At 45.8% G+C, this 18,646-nt stretch overlaps 4 protein-coding genes and 1 pseudogene across 4 annotated transcripts, besides 4 other annotated features; 1 reads left to right on the forward strand and 4 right to left on the reverse strand.

Annotated features, from left to right (window-relative positions):
• Positions 1 to 587: 587 nt before the first annotated feature.
• On the reverse strand, positions 588 to 1,346 carry CG12679 (uncharacterized protein). The gene has a single exon (NM_134541.3). It carries the CDS (start codon positions 1,214 to 1,216, stop codon positions 644 to 646), a length of 573 nt encoding a protein of 190 aa, NP_608385.1. The 5' UTR covers positions 1,217 to 1,346; the 3' UTR covers positions 588 to 643.
• An 850-nt stretch (positions 1,347 to 2,196) lies between these two features.
• Positions 2,197 to 3,602: a mobile genetic element.
• Positions 3,603 to 6,257: 2,655 nt separating this feature from the next.
• Positions 6,258 to 6,513: a mobile genetic element.
• A 124-nt stretch (positions 6,514 to 6,637) lies between these two features.
• Positions 6,638 to 8,037: a mobile genetic element.
• A 370-nt stretch (positions 8,038 to 8,407) lies between these two features.
• On the reverse strand, positions 8,408 to 8,886 carry CR34311 (annotated as a pseudogene).
• A 1,591-nt stretch (positions 8,887 to 10,477) lies between these two features.
• Positions 10,478 to 10,539: a mobile genetic element.
• Positions 10,540 to 14,919: 4,380 nt separating this feature from the next.
• jb (jean-baptiste) lies at positions 14,920 to 15,630 on the reverse strand. The gene is made up of 3 exons (NM_001103564.2): positions 15,264 to 15,630; positions 15,079 to 15,207; positions 14,920 to 15,014 (listed from the first exon to the last, which is right to left on the reverse strand). Coding segments are annotated over exons 1-3 (459 nt in total). The 5' UTR covers positions 15,593 to 15,630; the 3' UTR covers positions 14,920 to 15,013.
• Positions 15,631 to 16,270: 640 nt separating this feature from the next.
• l(1)G0004 (lethal (1) G0004) lies at positions 16,271 to 17,225 on the forward strand. Its single transcript, NM_134543.3, has one exon. It carries the CDS (start codon positions 16,360 to 16,362, stop codon positions 17,080 to 17,082), a length of 723 nt encoding a protein of 240 aa, NP_608387.1. The 5' UTR covers positions 16,271 to 16,359; the 3' UTR covers positions 17,083 to 17,225.
• Syx16 (Syntaxin 16) lies at positions 17,158 to 18,575 on the reverse strand. The gene is made up of 3 exons (NM_078696.3): positions 18,386 to 18,575; positions 18,178 to 18,311; positions 17,158 to 18,115 (listed from the first exon to the last, which is right to left on the reverse strand). Exons 1-3 carry the CDS (start codon positions 18,464 to 18,466, stop codon positions 17,272 to 17,274), a joined length of 1,059 nt encoding a protein of 352 aa, NP_523420.1. The 5' UTR covers positions 18,467 to 18,575; the 3' UTR covers positions 17,158 to 17,271.
• Positions 18,576 to 18,646: the final 71 nt, after the last annotated feature.

Consider the following 18,646-nt stretch of genomic DNA (forward strand, 5'->3'; position numbering starts at 1 on the left):
GACGTCGTCTCTCAGTCTTTCAGTCCTCCAGTCGCCAAGGAGTGAACATCCATCCACCACCAGCACCGCCCCAAGGAAGCGGGCCACACCACCCCGCTTCCGTGGCCTTGCCTTGCCTTGCCTTGCTTATGCAATTTGGTATGTGTTTCCCAAGAAACCTTTGTTGCATTATTGCCGCAATTTGCTGAAGTGGTGACGTGAGAGCCATCACAGTGCTGCGTCCACGAATATTGCCCCGTCCCTTTCCTTCTCTGCCCTCCTGAGTCCCTCGTCCTGAGACCCCAGTCCTTCGTCCCTCGTCCGTCGTCCGTCGTCCTTCGGCCCTTGAACCGCGTCTTTTTCGCGCTGCCCCTTCAGCCAGACAGCGAACAAATAACAACTAAGTTGGCAATTTGAAGTCGCGCGAGTGAGTGAGGCTAGTTAGCCGCAGCACACCGAAGTCTGTATACCCTTGACATGGTTTATGGCTTATATAGTAGTGCTATATTGCTTATTCCTTTCTCATTGTAGATTTGTAATTCATATCCCCAAACTACAAATCCCTAGTGCCTTGTATTCAATGATAGTTGGCTCAACCAATTTCAAATGCTGATTCATCATCTTGGCTTTATTTCGCGAACCGATCAAATTTAAGTTTTAGCAATTAGCCCTCAGTGAGTGCGTAGGTCATAAGGGCCAGGATGCCGGTGTTTCCCAGAGTCTCTACAACGTTGCTAAGGCCCTCGTTGCAGCTATCGACAATTGCACCGCCGTATCTGGCGAGGAGCGCGGTGGCAGCCACACCGAAGTAGATATGGTTGCCGTCCTTGATGGCCAGATACAACGTGGAGCCGATGTTGCCCAACAGAGCGAGGTCCATCAGCGTCTCCGTGGAGCTGTCCCAGTCCTCGCTGATCTTGCCGATCATGTCGTAGAACAGTGGAATCAACGACAGGCCGTGCACCAGCGCCACTCCCGACTGATCGGATACCAGGTAGAACTCGATGTTCGCCAGTGGCAGCGGGATAACCTCCAGTATGATGGCTGAGATCATAAAGGTGCGTCCGCACTCGTCGGGCTCGTTGGCAAAGGAGCGAACCACGCCCAGCACTCCGTGGACCAGGCTGAAGGATGCCGCCAGGAAGGCATACGGATGGTCCGCCGGGGTCAGTGAGGTCATCGTGTAAATGCAGGCCAAGATCAGCAGCAGATTGACCAGTGCCCCCACCACATGCATTTTCGGCGCTTCTCTTCGTTCCTTCGAGAATTCTATCGATTCTGTCAGTCTGGTATCACGATATGCGATTTCACTTATTTGTTACGAACACAGGAACTAAAAATTTTGAAAGTTGCTACCTTGAGACTGGGGTCTGGAATGACTGAATCCAAATGACTCCCACTGGCAGAACATTGAAGACCGAGTCCAGGCCAACTCTGTTTAATCGATTTATCAACTCAGTTTTGCTAGATAAATGTTTTGAGATTTAAAATGGCCATATCATAAGCAATACACAAATGTATCGGGTTCTCGTTCTTATTCAAATACTTATACCTTTTACCTTTTACGACATACAACATGAGAATTAAAATGGCTACAAGGACTAACAATCCTCATTATGAAGTATGCTTGCATACCCTTCCTTCGTTGCAATCATTCGTTGTCTAATCCAAACCCACTTCAAATCCCGAAGTTCCTGAACCAAATATAACCAATAACCAAGCCAGTGCAGCCAGTATGCCAAGGGGACAAAGGCTGCTCATCGCCAAAGTGGCTAACGTTGGCCACCTCAGATTACGACCAGGGATGGATGTCGGCAGGGTCACTGAGTCACTCCCGGCTGAGTGGTTAGGGAGGCAGCATCAGAACATCGATCACAACACCTGAACGAACGCAGTATATAAATAACCAATCTGGATTTTGATCCGCACAAAGGACGGGAGTGGTAACCCCCAAAATCCCGAGCGCCCTTTTCGGGGCTCCAACGCTTCAATAAAACTGCAAAGTGCCAATTACAAAAATAACAAGTTAGCCCCAAAACTTATGTTGGCTTTCCGACTTGCCGTTGTTTCTTTTGCTTTTTTCCTTTATTTGCCCCGATGCATTATTAAGTTTATACCAAGAAATTTCCCGCACTGCATTGGACGTGTGTGTGTGGTTGTGTGTGTGTGAGAGAGAGTGGCATTTAGCTGGCAAGGACATTTTCATGGTTTTCCAGTCAGAGAACTGCAAGGGTGGCACTTTTTTACCACTCGACTCACACCCTACAATTTTGTGTGCGGGTGCTACTCGCCACGCACATCGCGGGTACTTACAAACACACAGTATAAATCTGAACATGCAGACAAGACACCCCGTTGTGTGCGCACCCGAATCAATACGGTGTTTTGCGTCGCGGGTGCCGCTCACACAGTGCCTAAAAAGGGATGAGTGAGAAAAACACTTGTGGGTATACCGTTAAACACATGGGTGTTTCCAAAAATACTCGGGTGTTTCCAAAAATACTCGAGTGGTCTCGTAGGTAGTCGAGTCAAATGGCGCCATACATAATGATTGTTGAGTTCTTGTGTCTTTGGTCCAGTGTCTCGGCTGTTAATTGCCCCTTTTTTGTTTTTTACGATGCAATTACTAGCTTGTTAGGATTCAGTATTATTTGGAAGCCAAAGGAAAAGGTCACAATAATGGCAGAAGCGGCTGATTTCGTTAAAAATAAAATTAACAATGGAACATACTCAGTTGCCAATAAACATAAAGGAAAAAGTGTTATTTGGAGCATTTTATGTGACATTTTAAAGGAAGATGAAACTGTTCTGGACGGATGGCTGTTCTGCAGGCAATGCCAGAAAGTGCTCAAATTTTTACACAAAAACACCTCCAATTTATCCCGCCATAAATGTTGTCTAACATTAAGACGACCAACGGAATTAAAAATTGTTTCGGAAAACGACAAGAAAGTAGCTATTGAAAAATGCACCCAATGGGTTGTCCAAGATTGTCGGCCGTTTTCTGCAGTAACCGGAGCCGGATTTAAAAATTTGGTGAAGTTTTTCCTACAAATCGGCGCTATCTATGGGGAACAGGTAGACGTCGATGACTTACTACCTGATCCAACAACATTAAGTCCTTATATTTAATAGATACTTTTTAAGCCCACTATGTTTTTATTATTTAGATTGAGACATTAAAAAACGTAAAAATCAACAAATGCCGTCTTTAATTGCAATTACTTTATGTGTTTGAAATGGGAGGCACCCATTGAGTCCATCAAAGAGCAAAGACATGAGCACAAAAATTTTCTTGGGTATTCCCTTTTACCCTTCATTTCTTATACCCGTCACGCTTCCACCCATACAAATTTTAGGCGTACAAAAAATGACCAGAGAACTGCAGCCCGCATACAAAAAATGACCTGCGGCCGATCGTTGACTGTGCGTCCACTCACCCATACGGCTCTTGCGCAGCAGGCCTCGGGTGGTTTTTTTACTCGTAACAAAAACACAACGTCGGTAAAACACTCGAGTATTTTGTGTTGCCGCAAGTAGGGTGTCAAAAAAAACGGGGTGCCTAGAGTACCGAGTGTTTATCGGGTGGACGTAGAGTGCGAGTGGCGGGCTGCAGTTCTCTGTTTCCAGTTCCGTTTCGACAGCAACTTTTTCGTAGCATACTTTTGCCGGCGCATTGATTGGCCCCGAGCATTCGTTGGACTGGCAGCAGGAGTCAACTAGCAGCTAACTTGATCCATCTGCAGGCCTCCAGCCAAAGTGCAGGATAGTACTGAATGGATAGTCCTGAATGGATAGTCCTGAATGGATGGTCCTGGATGGTCCTGGGTGCTCCTTGGGTGGTCAACTCAAATTGACTGCAGCTGGGTCCACAACACGAAGAACTTTTGCCATCGCACCCCAAAAACAATGCCGACCAGTGCCAACTTGTATTGCCGGTGGTTTAAGTTCGGGGGTTCGGGTTTTGGTGTTCTAGGGTTGGGATTAGGAAAAGGGGTAGGGAGAAATATTGACGGGGCCAAACTGTGGCATGACCAACGAAAATAATATGAAATAAATTCCAATAGAGCAGCCGAAGAAGAATGAGAAGTTGAGTGGGCTCGAGCCGGGGCCAATTGGGGATTGGGATTGGCCGAGATGAGTGGCTGGACAGGACCTGGAGCAACTGAGCTGGGGGGGTGTGTGGTGGTGTGGAGGCTTTTGGGGTTAGGCTTTAAGAGCGGACTGCAAAAGGACCGGCGAACAACAAATCCGTACAAATTGAATAAGAACTCAATCTTTGCTACTGTGCGAACAACTTTCTTGGGCGGCCAGCAGGACGAAGAGTCCTGTGAACAAGGCGGAATGATAAAAAAACACAAGCACACACCCAAGATGCGGAAAAACAGAAAGTACAAACGCAGTAGTGGAAATGGTTCGCCATGGAGGCAACTCTCTCCGGACTCAGGAATACTCCCTATTGATGTTGTCCTGATGTAAGTCAAATTCATATTGTTGTCGGATTTTAAATATGCCTTAAAAAATACCTTTAAAAGAACTTTATACATTACATGCAAAAATATACCCTCTTTAAGCGTTATTCGAATTGAAAATCACGAAAGACTTATTTCTTTAGACTTGACACAAGGCAATTGAACACGGCCGAAAAGTGCACAATTGATGGGTATTAAAGGGAATTGAATTGAAATTCCTTGGCAATTGTTTGTGTATCATTATGGTCATCATCAGTGCCCACGACTTTGTACTGAGTGTGTTTGATTGTGCCCGCTGTTATTATTATGGCTATCGATGCTCCCCGATGGATGGATGGGCTTGGCTTTAAAGCCGAGCCAACTTCGTATCGCCGGCACGTAGCCATAACCTAACTCAAGATCGGACTGCTTTAAGGTCGCGGGCTTGGGTGATTTCGGCATGGGTTCGGGCGGATTCAGGTGGCTTTCTAGGTGGGTATGGAGCCAGCACCCATCGATTGATTTAGCATTTGGGGTGTTCGGCGTTTGGCGTTTGGCACTCGGCACTTTGGCGGCTTTGTCGGCCTGTCGACGCACGCGGCACTATTAATTATCATGTTAAAATGTAATTAATTAAAGATGTCGTCAACGTGCGTTTGCACATAACTTTCAATGAAAAGTTAATAAATTACGTAGTGCCGAAAACGAAATTACAAACGCCATCATCGAGCCACGACAGCCGCAGCAACAAAAGCAGCAAAAACGCGGTCCACAATGATAACAAATCAAACGAAAATGTTTAACCTGCCCACTGACGTATCCGTATTCCCCTGTCCGTGTCCGTATGTGTCCGTATGTGTCCGTTCGTCTGTTTGTCCGTTTGTCCGTTCGTCGGGGTGTGGAAGGTGGGGAAAAACCACAGCAAAACAAATTAATAAATGCATAATAAATATGCGTAATAATAATGACTAAAGAAAAATCAGAAACAATAAATATTATTTGAGTAGTGTCGACCCACAAACCGAAGGCAAACAGCGGAATTAAAGGAGGATGGCCTGTATGGATGACATGTCATAAACGTTTATAAATGTTCATGTGCGTAAATAAAATCGTAACAATATTAAAACTGATGCGTAGCGCTATATTAAATAGATGTTTGCAGGGTCGACCCAGAGGGCCGGAAAATGGGAAATGGAAAGCGGTAAGGGAAGCGCGCTTTAAAATAATTTATCGCGTGCAATATTCACACACATGCTCAATACGTGCGCGTGTCCTCAAGCGCGTGACGCCCCCCATCCACTCAGAACTCCACATTTTCCATTTTTCTGGGTTCTGGGTGATGGGTGATGGGAGATGGGTGATCTTTTGGCTCCGACGACTCAAACACACATTTGTAAGCAAGTCAGGCAATCGCTTGCCCAATTAAGTGCGATGGAGCACCGGCTGAACGCAAGAACAACACAACACAACACAACACAACACATACAACCCCTGAGCGGCGGGCTCATAAATGTTATCACAATGGCTAATTCGACAAAGTCTAAACACTCGGATTCGTGTTGTCGGCATGCCGCCAGAAAATCACAAATTCAGCGCTGTTCCGCCCTCCTTCTCACTCTTCTTTGCAGCTCAATTAAAAGCGGCAAGAACATAAAAAGCTCCTTAAACTCGCAAAAATGCACTTTGATTCAAAATCCTCGTTAACGAGCGTGCTCACGGGAACCAAAAAAAAAAACGGCACTCAGTGAGAAAGTCGTTCTCAAATGCTCCTAATACTAAGCTTTTGCCTGCTCTTACTGGGGGTATAATGATTCAGTCAAAACAAAAAACAAGAGAGAATGCTATAGTCGAGTTCCCCGACTATCTGATACCCGTTACTCAGCTAACGTGAAAGCAAACGCAAAATTTCATAATTTTTCTTGGATATCGAGAAAATATTGGGGAATATATATAATATTGGTGGCAAAAAGTTCTTTGGCAAATCGATAGATATTTACAAGAAAAATGTAAAAAAAAATGTGAAAAAATATCATAACATTTATCAAAAGTGAGGGCGTGGCAGTTTTGTGCATTTTGTGGGCGTAAGAGCGTGGCAATTGGGTCAATGGGTCAACAAACTATATATACATTAATAAATTTTATGGTGCCTGCCTGTTACACACTTTTCAACGAATCTAGTATACCATTTTACTCTACGAGGAACGGGTAACTATCGGGAAGCATGGCATCGACTGGACGAGCGATATATGTAGCAAACAATCGCTAATTATTCGGTAATTCTTAAACAGTTTTTATGATCCTTCGATGACTGCCGATGGTGCAGACGAAGTTATTCGTGGTTTACAAGCTCTTAACTGTGAGGAGCGGGATCTCTGGCTAATTTTTTTGGTTTATGGAAACTAGCAAGTGCTGACAGCCGTGATTGACCATCAGTCTCACGCGAGGGATCTACAATTGGCCACAATCAACCGCTAGTTCGTGAAGGTCATCACTTGGGGAGCGAGTCTCCTACAGAAAAGCCTGCCGCAGAAAACAACATTAAGCATCATGCCGTGGGTAATATTCCGGCGGCAGGTTCTCAGACTCTGTGGCCAACGATCCTTGCCGACGTCATGGCAATACTACAACCTGCAGGCTGCTCTTGGACACTGGATCTACAATAACCTTGGCATCGGAATCATTTGTTCAGCGAATAGGCCTGCGTCGAACTCTCGCACGAATTTCTATTCTCGGTCGTCGTCGCCAACAGCGCGGGCATATCCAGCTGCGCTCTCGTCAATCGGGAGAATCTCTCGAATTGGTCTCGTTTATACTCACCTCATCTTTTACTTGGAAGCAAATCTGCGAGCTTCCTTTGGCACACCAGGAGCAGTCGATGTCATCGTTGGATCGGTTCAGCTCTGGTCTCTATTCACAAGAGAATGGATTGGTTTATTGAGGGTTTTTATTCTGCCTGCGATAATTGATATTGCTGTTACTCATCACGCAAACCTAGACACAATGGTTCGTTCATTCATAGAGATGGACAGCATTCAACCTAATCAGGCTCTCTTGGACGCTAACGATCCTGCAGAGCGTTATTTTGCTGCCACCCATTAGCGCTCGACGAAAGGGGTTTATGTCGTCGAGTAACCTTTCTAAGAGATGGCACCGCCTATTGAATCGACCTTGCCACAGGCCATCAATCGCCTGTTTTCGCTGGAACGGAAATTTCGTTGTTCTACAGAATTGAAGCAGCAGTACGAAGCTTTCCTGGACGACTACTTGCAACATGGACATATGGAACAAGTAACATCGGCTCAGCTTAAAGAGGCCCCAGATACTTGCTTCTACATCGTGGTGCTGCTGTCATCAAACTGGACAGCAAGACTGAGAATGACACGCCGCTTCATTTTCGCCTACTGACGATGACTCAGGGATTGGTACCGTCGCCTTTTTTTGGCTGTTCGATTTCTTAAGCAACTCGCCGACGATCATCACCTAGAGTATCCTGCAACAGTCCACGCACTTCTGCGCGATGTGAACGATATTCCTACAGGGTGCAACACCTTCGAGGACCTTATGATTGTAAAGGACGAGCTTATTGGACTCTTGGATAAAGGCAAATAAGGTAATAAAGGCAAAAACTACGGAGATGGAATTCCATCTTCCGAACAAACAAAATAAACTAAAAAGTAACACTGGCGGTTTATAAATTATTATAAGCAATTAGTATACAGCTGTTTCGATACAAGCTAGTCTTACAAATTCAAAGCTATCTGCATTTTTAAAGTTTTTTTTTTTCCTATTGCATGCTCCCTGCATTTGTGGAAGGAAACTGACCTAATCAGTCGACTGTCCTATCATTTTGTTGGTAATTCATCGACTTTTCCAAGGCGTTAGTCTTGTTGAGGGTCCCAATCTCCTGTTGTCTGAAAAGATACGTATGATTGAATAAGTGTAGATGAAACATGATTCCTCGTGAGATTTGTTTACCCGCCCAGAGGAGGCTCCAGCATCTGCCGCTTAGCCAACGGCTTCCCATCTGGATTTTATTCTGGTATCGCAGTTAGATCCCCAGTTGGGTCCTTCACGGGATGCGTTCGCTTCTTTGAGTTCAGTATTCTTTTGAAACCATCAAACTTATGTCAGTGCTCTCACCACGAATCACTTGAACTCACCCGCGCAACACACTGCAGTTGGTTTTGGAAATCAGCATATTTAGGCGTTTTTGCTTTTCGCGCGAAGGACTTCTGCTAGACCGCTCCAAGTTCAAGATCGAGAATTTGCCAGGTGCAGTCTGGGCAGACTTATTCACTATATTGGAAGGTAAGTCCTTAGTCTTGTTAGACTGATTGTCCATCCACTGATTGAATCGACGCGGAAACTGAGGCTGCCCCTCTTTCGGAATATTCCGGAGGAAAAAGGAACGTGCTTCGTTGTTCAAATTTGGCATCTTGAAGTTCCGTTGTGACATGGAAATGGTTTCTCTGGTGCGGTTTGTAGGTGTGAACTGAATTCAATATTGAAAATGAAAGAGTTGCTTATAATAAGTATACAAAATTATATCCAAATTTTTCATTATTATTCATTATTATTATTATTTAATGGCGTATGAAAACATTTTGGCGTAGCATGAAACTTTTAATGGAACTATTGATATGGGGACTTGGACAGCAGTAGATTGAAACGGCTTTTTGCCATAATTTTTCTTTAGACTGCCATTTGTTTGTGAGCCCTTTATTGTTGCGGCATTTTTAGTTTTCTCAAAACTTTACCAACCCGCACTGCACCACGGATGGGATTTTCGGTGGCCGCCTATTTCGATATGCATGCAAAGAAATGTCAAAATTCAATTTAATGCTGCCGTAACGAAAATCTGTCAGCTTGCAGCACAAGTAATGTCAAAGCCAAGCGCGCACACCCCCATGGAGACAGATGGAGAGTGAAACAGGAGGATTTGGAAAAGAGTTGAAGGCAGCCACAAAGTGATGCTCACACACACACACACACACACACACAAGCACTAACACTCACATGACGCACACAAAAGCCAAAGCAGGATGCTTGCGTCTGTCAGCGGCAATTGTGGCTGATTTGCGCTTTTTCCACGCCGCAAAAGCGAGGGGATGAGCCGAAAGTGGGCGGTAAAGGTGGTCAGGAGTTGGCGGGCGTGGTATGGAACACACAGCGTACAACATTCCAAGGCATTTGATAAACGTAGACGCATCGCAGTATACGTACCTTTTACTTCGACGACACCTCCTTAGAAATCCTGTTCTTTCTCCTTCTGCAAAGAAAACAATCACTTGAAATGTATGAAACTAAAATGCATTTGCTGTCATTAAATTGATAGAATTTCTTTGATATTCATATTTGGTCGCTAAGCGCGGCTCACAGAGAATAAATCATAGTCATAGGCATTCAAAACAATATCAAAAAAGGTATATTAGCACAAATCAAATCTCTTACAGCTATCATGCATGTTAATTGAAACTTAATAAAATTCAGACCGTCAATAATAATACTACAATTTGCAGATTTCGATCCCCCTTTAAATCAATACTTAACTTAGATGGAAAAAATTCTAGTGTGGAGAGACAATTTTGGCACCTCAAGAATCAATTAAAAATAAACATACATTTCTTTCGGAGATATGTGAGTGTGCACGGCCAGCAGTAAAAAATTAAACGGACCAAAAAGAAACAAAGAAATAAGCGGTATCAATCTGTAAATTGCAAAGACAAATTAAATTGCAGAAAAAAGTCTGCCCTTGAAAATCAATTGCACCATTCCGATCTGCTGGAGACCTTGGCCTTGAATACGATCCTAATTTCTAATACTTAGGCTTAGCCTTCCGCACCGTGGGACCAGGAGCGCGATTATGTGACGAAAGCGCTTTCGGGTGATCTTCCTGTGGAATTCAAGGCTTATATAAAGAAAAGTTTACCGATAAAAAACGAAATAATGCTCTCCTCGCTTATTCCATTTTTCTTCTTAAATGCCCTTCAATTTTGGGCTGCACTACACTCTTTTTCTTGGCCGACCCCTGAACTAAATGATTAAGATTAAGATTAATTATAAGATTTACTTATTGTCATACTTTTTTAAGACAGATTGTAAATAAAGAGAGAGAAAAAAAAATTATTCCGGACCGGACCGAGCTAGCTGTCTAGTTACGGAATCCCTTCGCGGTCGTCAACTTGGCCTTAAGATTTACGTCGACACATCCACGATATTCTCAAAGTGAAAATAATGCCGGAAAAGCCGCGTCCGTTGCTTCGCCGGACCGTCAGAAGTGGAAGAAAACCATCTTGGCCTTCGGGTTCCGGCCAAACCCATCTCTCTCTCTCTCTCTCTCTCTCTAAGTCCCACCGCCATTCCCATGGAACTGTAAATCAGCTCTGTTGCCTCTTTCAATCCGAAATTCTTGACTCGAAGAATTCTTCTTCTGCCCCAATTTTAGTTCTGGGATTCGAACATAGATGGCGGCCCCAAACCTTCTTACCCCACTAGCTGCCAGAAGCGCTACATTCCGCCGAATGGGGTTGACTGTTATGAATGGATAAGTAAGCAAGTTATTAGCATTGATTTTTAATTAAATCAATATAGGTACATTAAACATACATATGTATGTATGTACAAGTGTGCAACATGCAGATAGCCAAGGACAAGTCCCCTCGGAATTTCGATGCACGGCTCACAGACAGGGTCAAATCGTTGTGGAGGCCTGGGCTGTAGTGTGGCCACCTTGGAAATTAATTTCTCACGTTTCACGTACAATTTGTATGGCCGGAAGCGTTTTCAATCCGTTGCGGTGGTGCGGGCGTCGGCATCGGCATCCTCCCACTCCTCCCGGTCCTCCTACTCCACCCGCAGCCAGCTCGCTAATGAAGGTTTCATATTGCTCCTGGATCTGATGTGGCTGTTGTGGCACGGAATTATAAGGCGCACAAATCGCCGCACGTAGCAGCAGCAGCAACTTCTTCGTCTCGTCCTTTAACGGGACTGCAGTTCAGACTCCGGACAACGGACACCGGCACACTTATACGGACACGCCAGGGGCAGTGGCAACTTGTGTTTTTGGGGGGTCCTTTAATGGGCCTTTAACTCAAAGCTGCAACACTGGTTGCCTCTTAAAGAACTTATATACTTATATTTGTGTATGTAATGGGTATCGGATGGCTTATGCCTTTACATAATATTTATGCATTAGTATTAGCAAAGGACAACTAATAGTTGAAATCTCAATGGATATTAGATAATAAATACCAAACAAATTAAATCATTGTTATTTTTCAAACATATCAAATTTATCAGAAAAATAAACTTATTTTCGCTGCTCGTTTGTTCAAAGTCAGTGGTATGCAAGAGTTTATAATTAGTAACAAATTTAATTTTTTTATTACAGTTGACTTGGGGATATATTTGGAGCTAAAGTTCTCGCCATTAAGCTGCACTGCGAACTCGGACTTGGTGGGGCTACCCCTTCGTCTACGCCTCTGACACACACGCTCACACACACACACACACACACACACACACACACACACACACACACTTCGTACACGCTTCGTATTTGGAGCGTGTAAAGTGATTTTTGTGCTGGTGCTGTTGTTGTTCTTCCCGTGCTGGTCCTGTGCTGCCGTGTGCTTTGCTTTCCTTCGGTTATTATTAGCTTCCACTGGGCTTCGTGTTCCTGGGATTCCCCCACTTGCTCCTCCATTCGATTCCATGCGATACTCTGCTCTGCCATACCCATTCCTCGTGTGTGTGCGTGTGTGTGTGTGTTTGTCCAAATTGCACAGGATTATGGGTCTTAATTTTATGATTGCTTCTTTAATCAGCCTCCGTAACTGCACGCCAATTACGTCCTGCTCCGTGCTAATTGTTTCTATTTCTGTTTCGGTTTCTGTTTCTGCTGCCGTTTTTCTGCCTCCTTTTTTTTTGTTCGAGCCCCGCCCATCCCCGCCTCCGAGCCGTGCCCCGTAATCGATGTGTGCTTTTCGCGATTAGCCGAGCGCCAAATGAGCTGGACGCGACGGATGGAGGAGCACGTCTCCGATTGAGGCCCGCGACGCTCCCTCCACGAATCCATCTTATATTATAGTTTTGTTGGGAAGGGCGAGATGTTTGGGAGCAATCATGTCGAATTGCAGACTTGGCCCGACCAAGCTTGTCTTACACCGAGTTCGAGGAACTAGCAACGTATTTACCCGCAATGAAGGTGGCAACAATGTGTTTTGGGTGCTGAAAGCCAGTTGCCTCTTTGAAAATCTGGACTGTCCAGTTCCCATGATCCGGCCCAAGACATGGAACGTTTTTCATTTCAACCTGAGAAGCCACAATGAACTACCCGCAAATGGGACGGTGAATATATAAATATGGTTATTCAGCTAATGATGCCCGTGTTAGTGTCTGTCCATTATACCGCTGCAGGATGACACTGTTTTTGTTCTGCACATCGCCTCAGTTTCTTTCGAGCCGCAAGGATTTGGACCAAAAGTGATAGGATTTGGCAAATAGTCGGGGCAGCATCACCTTGTGTCGCAGGACCTTATACTAATGGCCAGCAAAGTGGCAGCGGAAAGAAGGAGCCGCAATAGGCGACGCTTAAGCGGCTTATCCTGGCGAAACAAGGGTGCGACTGCGACTGCGACTCAGGCACGGAGTATTAAAAAGGTACAAACATATGTATGTATATATGACTTTTGCTGGCCAAATGTGCATACACTTAAGTCAAAGTCAAACTGCGGTCGTAGCCATCAATGCACATCTGCGTTTGACCAAATCAATGTCGAACAGACCGGCAGTATCGCGGCCTAATTGCGAAATATGTACTTCAGTTTGGGCGTAGCTGTTGTTGATTTACTTCCCGTGTGGCTGACGCAGGATACATGCTCGCCTTTGAGGTCCTGGCCCGAATCTAAGCTCAACTAATTATAACTTTGGTGCAATTCGTTCAAAACCTTTGAGGCCCTTGCGCGTGTATTCGCGTTTTCATCTCGCGCTCGTCGTCGTTTTCGGAGCTACCAAGGCTACCAAGGATCTCCGAGGTGGGCGGTGCGGCTGAAGTGGGCGTGGCGCAACTCGAGCGGCGAGCGCTTTTAGGCGATTTTGCTGGCAAAATCATGTGCAGCCAACGGCTTCGAGAGTCATTAAGCTTATTAAGTGGGCGAGCAGATAACCCAAATGAGTGCATGCCAAATGAAAGCCAACGCAATTTGCACTCATATCGCCCACGAATTCCTTGCACTGTTAAAAAAAGAAGGAACTGAGCTCAGCTGGTTGGCGGATATATGCAGTCCCAGTTTCAAATGCCTAAATGCCCAGATAAGTGTATCAACAATTTGGACACCGATCGAAATGAAAGGAGTAGGTAAATTCTGATGCTATACACAATTATTTTTTAAAACGTGCATCGTTAACTGACTCGAAAAGTTTCTGGTTAATCCACTTCTTACTATAACCATTTGTAAGTTTGTATCAAAATCAAGATTTTTACAAAGAAAATAAACACTTCAACGTACCAAGTTTTGAAATATTCAAACCACATCAGTGTGTTGAATAACCCCAAAACAAAAAAAAAAAAAATATTTAGATAATAGAAACTGGATCTCAATGGAGTCTGCAATATCCGAATAGATAGCAGATGCTAAGTATGTATGTTTTATATATATATAAATTGCATCTTCAATACTCCGTAGTTCTTAAGCAAGTTTTGTCCAGTGTACTTATTCAAATAGCTCATGCTCATGGAAAAGTTTCCCAAGAGGCCGGAAAAGGGTCAGGAGGTGGAAGAGAAGAAATACGAGAAAGGGCGTGGGGAACCGGAAACGGAGAAGATAACAAACAAATTGCCAGTGCAATTGCAAGCTTGAGATTATCGCCTGCCTGCGGTGGCCGCATTACTCGCTCTTAACTTTACTTAACTCCACTTTGGCTTACTTAACTTTGCTTCAAGTGCAGGCCAATAGGAGGCATTGCAATGGCCTTCTTATCGCTGCGGTTGATGCAAAAGTAAGTCCCATTGCATCCCCAGAAACTTTTAATGGCTGCGAGAGGAGCGCCGCCTACGCTGACCACCATTAATCTGAAAACCTAATACCCGCCTGCGGCTAAACTTCAATTTACCCGCTTACTCGATTGCCATCTTTCGATAACGATTGGCGAGCACAGGCCTAAAAGCTAGCTGCTATGCCACGCAGGACACTCATGGTTTCCTTTTTGACATTAAATTCACTTAATAATATTACCTTTTCGCATTCTAATGCCGTTCCCCAATTATAAACGAATTTATATTCACACAACACATACATATATGTATATTTATATATTAAAAAGTCACATATACATATGCACATACTCCACGTCGACCATCGACTATCGGATACCCATTACTAAGCTAAAGGTGTATGAGCTATGTATGTATACCTTTTTGCGTGCCTCTTTTGCGAAACTCTTTCAATTACCGACCTTAACTGGTAAAATAAAACGGCTCTTCTGAACTATTTTGTGATTTATTTTTATAGTGATTTATTTAATGGTTCGTTAATGTCCTGTATGGTTGAGAGACTCTGAGGAAGAGACATTGGTCATTAGTGTCTGAAAAGATATGTATGATTGAATATGTGTAGAATGAAGGTAATTCCTCGTGAGACTTGTTTACCAGCCCTGAGGACGCTCTAGCTTTAGTCGCTTAGCCAACGGATTCCCATCTGGATTTTGCTCTGAAACCGAAGTTAAATACCCAGTTGGGTCCTCCACGGGAAACGTTCGCTTCTTTACGTCCAGCATGCTAATGAAACTATGAACTTTATGTCAGGACTCTCACCACGAATTACTTCAACTCACAGCAAATTGCTGCTGAACAACAGCTCATTTAGGCGCTCGTGCTCTTCGCGCGAAGGACTTCTGTTAGGCTGCTCCATGTCCAAGATCGAGTCCATTCCTGCCAGCATTGCGATCACGCTAGCTTGCAAGTTGCCATCATTGACAGATGCCGTCTGGGCAGACTTATTCACTGTATTGGATGGCAAACCCTTAGTCATCGTAGACTGATTGCCCATCCACTGATTGAATCCACGCGTAAACTGAGGCTGCAATTCTTCCGGAATATTCCGGAGGAAATAGGAATGGGATTCGTTGTTCGGATTTGGCATCTTGAAGTTCCGTTGTGACATGGAAATGGTTTCTCCGGTACGGGTTCTAGATGTGAACTGAATTCAATAGGGACCAAAGCAAACCAAATGTCAAAAATAGGCTACCTTTTGATTGATTGAAAATGAAAGGGTTGCATTTAATAATTATGCAAAAATGATTTATATTTAATTATATTATATATATTATAAAATTATTATGATATATTTAAATTATATTTATCCCACTCGTCTGTAGCTGATTAACAGTTATCTGAATATGATTCCAAAATTAAGATTAAGTATATATGTACATATATACTGTTATTATATATTAACAGTATATATATAACAGTATATATATACATATATATGGGCCTAACAGAAACCATTATTCCTTTCGGTACCCTTTGCCATCTTTTGAGAATTTACATTGTGTTGTTCTATATGACAGTGACGTCACCTTATAGCTTTAGGCTGTACTTGAATTATTACTTTTGAAACAGCAATAATTCAATGAGTGATCAAATATGAATTCGCACTTCAATCAGCCTTCAAATCCAATGATGTTTCTTATCAAGAATTCAGGCGTATTATATTTCGGAATTCTACATTCTACATACTTTTTAGCCAGTGTAGAATTGTACATACGCATTGGTATTTTCGTCGAAATTCAGTGGTGTGGTATTCAGCTACAGATGTATTTGAAATCTCAGATTCGAGCGCGGTCACACTGAGCACGTGGAGCAGACAAAGCAGCTGGATTGAGAAATTATTGGAAACAACGCAGTAAAAGCACAACAGATTGCACCATGGAGGCAGAGAACATCAGAGCAGACGCATTCGAGCCGGCGAAGAGAGCGACGAAGCGCGGAGCCAGCGGAGGCGGGCAGCAGGACGTGGAGATGCAGGTGGACGAGGCGACCGGCATTGAGGGCCAGGTGCTGGGATCTTCGCGAGCATCGGCGCCGCCCAAGGCAAAGCGGGCCAGAAGCGAGCTGCGCAAGGTATCCGTGCCGCCACACAGGTACTCCTCGCTCAAGGAGCACTGGATGAAGATCTTTACGCCCGTGGTGGAGCACATGAAGCTGCAGATCCGCTTCAACATGAAGGCGCGCCAGGTGGAGCTGCGTGTGGGCCCCGAGACGCCGGACATAGCCAACCTGCAGCGCGGCGCCGACTTCGTGCGCGCCTTTCTCTGCGGCTTCGAGGTGGACGACGCCCTGGCCCTGCTGCGTCTGGAGGACCTGTTCGTCGAGTCGTTCGAAATCAAGGACGTGAAGACGCTGCGCGGCGACCACCAGTCTCGCGCCATCGGCCGCCTCGCCGGCAAGGGCGGCCGCACCAAATTCACCATCGAGAACGTGACCAAGACCCGCATCGTGCTAGCCGATAGCAAGATCCACATCCTGGGCAGCTACCAGAACATTCAGCTTGCGCGCCGGGCCGTCTGCAACCTAATCCTCGGCTCGCCGCCCAGCAAGGTGTATGGCAACCTGCGGGCAGTCGCCTCGCGCCTCTCGGAGCGCATGTGATTGGGAGAGCGGACTGGAGTGGACTGGACTGGAGTGGAGTTCGACTTGAGAGGGAGTAGTTGCGGTTTTTTTTTTAGCATTAGCAATAAATAATAAATATAATAACATGTATTCAAACATTTACAATATACACAAACACACACAGCGAATGACGGGAATGAGGTCGGCCCACTGGAGGCGCGTGGGCAACTAGAGCTTGGTCAGGATGAGCAGCAGCAGCATGAAGAATGTGACCGCCGCCAGGACGAGAATGACGCACATCTTGCGGTTCTTGCGCTGATACATTTCCGCCTTGTGCAGCTGGCGCAATCCCTCCGAGACGCGCGTCTGCGTCTGCTCCACGTTGTAGTCGATGCGGTCGAGCACAGTGCCCTGCTCCTGGACCATGTGGCCCAGGTCCTTGAAGATGTCGTTCAGGTCGTAGATGGACTTGACTATCTTGGTCACCTCCTGCTCGCGGTGCTGCGCCACCCGCGTGTTCTCCTCCTCGAAGAGCAGCAGCTGCTGTTGGGTCATCCGGCTGGCCGGCGGCCTTTGGAAGTGATCGTCGATGGCCTGCTCGTCGTCCTCGAACAGATAGCCGTTGCCGGACTTGCCCTCCGCCGGCGGCTGCAGAAAGTTGTCGAAGGAGTCGACGAAGTTCTCGGCGCTCTGCTCGCCCAGCTCCACGTTTGTGAAGACGTCTCCAGCGCCAGCGCCGCCGCCGTCGTCGAAGTACTTCTGCGAGCGCTCCTCGCGGGAGTTCAGCTGAAGCAGGTAGGCATTCTGGCTGGCACGGAACTTCACCGTCAGCTCCTGCAGCTGGAGCAGGGCGCAGTGTACCGCGTTGACCGTCAGGCACTGCTCCATCTTGCTGCCCACGCCGATGCTGCTGCGCACGCACTGGATGTGCCGGTGCGTGGAGGTGATCAGCTTGGAGACGATTTGGCTGAGCACCTCGATGTCGCACTCGTCGTCCCGCTGATCATCGAAGGCGGGTCGCAGGAGGTGGCGTGCGTGCAGGGAGCCCAGTTCATCCAGCTTAGGCTTGATCCTGCAAACGAGTGATGGGAGTGAAGTTGAACCCTGCGCATGGACTACTGTTTGTTTACCCACTTAGACATGGTGTACTGCGCCTCCTCGAACTTGTCCAGCCAGGCGGGCGGCGTGCCGTAGTCGTCCTGCAGCTCCAGTCCCTCCTCCGCCTCGCGCACCGAGTGCTTTAGAAGGCGCTCCGCATCGCTGCCCCTCTGGAAGACGGAGAAACGCAAAACATATGTTAGTTGATGATAACAGTGAAGACCCCAGACGGAGACGCACTCACCCGATCGTCGTAGTGATTCCGGTTCTTGGACGCATTGTTGCGCATGATGACGAACACCTCCGTCAGGTTGCGCGACGTCATCCTGGCCGTCTGCTCCCGATTTCTTGGGGATTGGAAGGATTGATCCAAGTCCGCTGAAAACTCAATCAGATTTTTTCCAGTTTCGTTTTGACACAGCAGCGCAGTGTGCCCGCTGACTTGCTCGCCCAGAATACCGATAGTCGCCACGACGAACTGGTCACCCTGGCCTGAACGCACCGT

This window comes from Drosophila melanogaster, chromosome X (genome assembly GCF_000001215.4).
Source record: "Drosophila melanogaster chromosome X".
Taxonomy (NCBI): domain Eukaryota; kingdom Metazoa; phylum Arthropoda; class Insecta; order Diptera; family Drosophilidae; genus Drosophila; species Drosophila melanogaster.

Coding starts and splice junctions, on each gene's coding strand:
- jb (NM_001103564.2), bottom strand. CDS start 15,592: ATGTCACAACGGAACTTCAAGATGCCAAATCCGAACAACGAATCCCAT. Junction 15,208..15,263: donor TTGTTCAGCAGCAATTTGCT/GTGAGTTGAAGT, acceptor TAGTTTCATTAG/CATGCTGGACGTAAAGAAGC.
- CG12679 (NM_134541.3), bottom strand. CDS start 1,216: ATGCATGTGGTGGGGGCACTGGTCAATCTGCTGCTGATCTTGGCCTGC.
- Syx16 (NM_078696.3), bottom strand. CDS start 18,466: ATGACGTCGCGCAACCTGACGGAGGTGTTCGTCATCATGCGCAACAAT. Junction 18,312..18,385: donor GGAATCACTACGACGATCGG/GTGAGTGCGTCT, acceptor TCCGTCTTCCAG/AGGGGCAGCGATGCGGAGCG. Junction 18,116..18,177: donor GCGCAGTACACCATGTCTAA/GTGGGTAAACAA, acceptor ACTCGTTTGCAG/GATCAAGCCTAAGCTGGATG.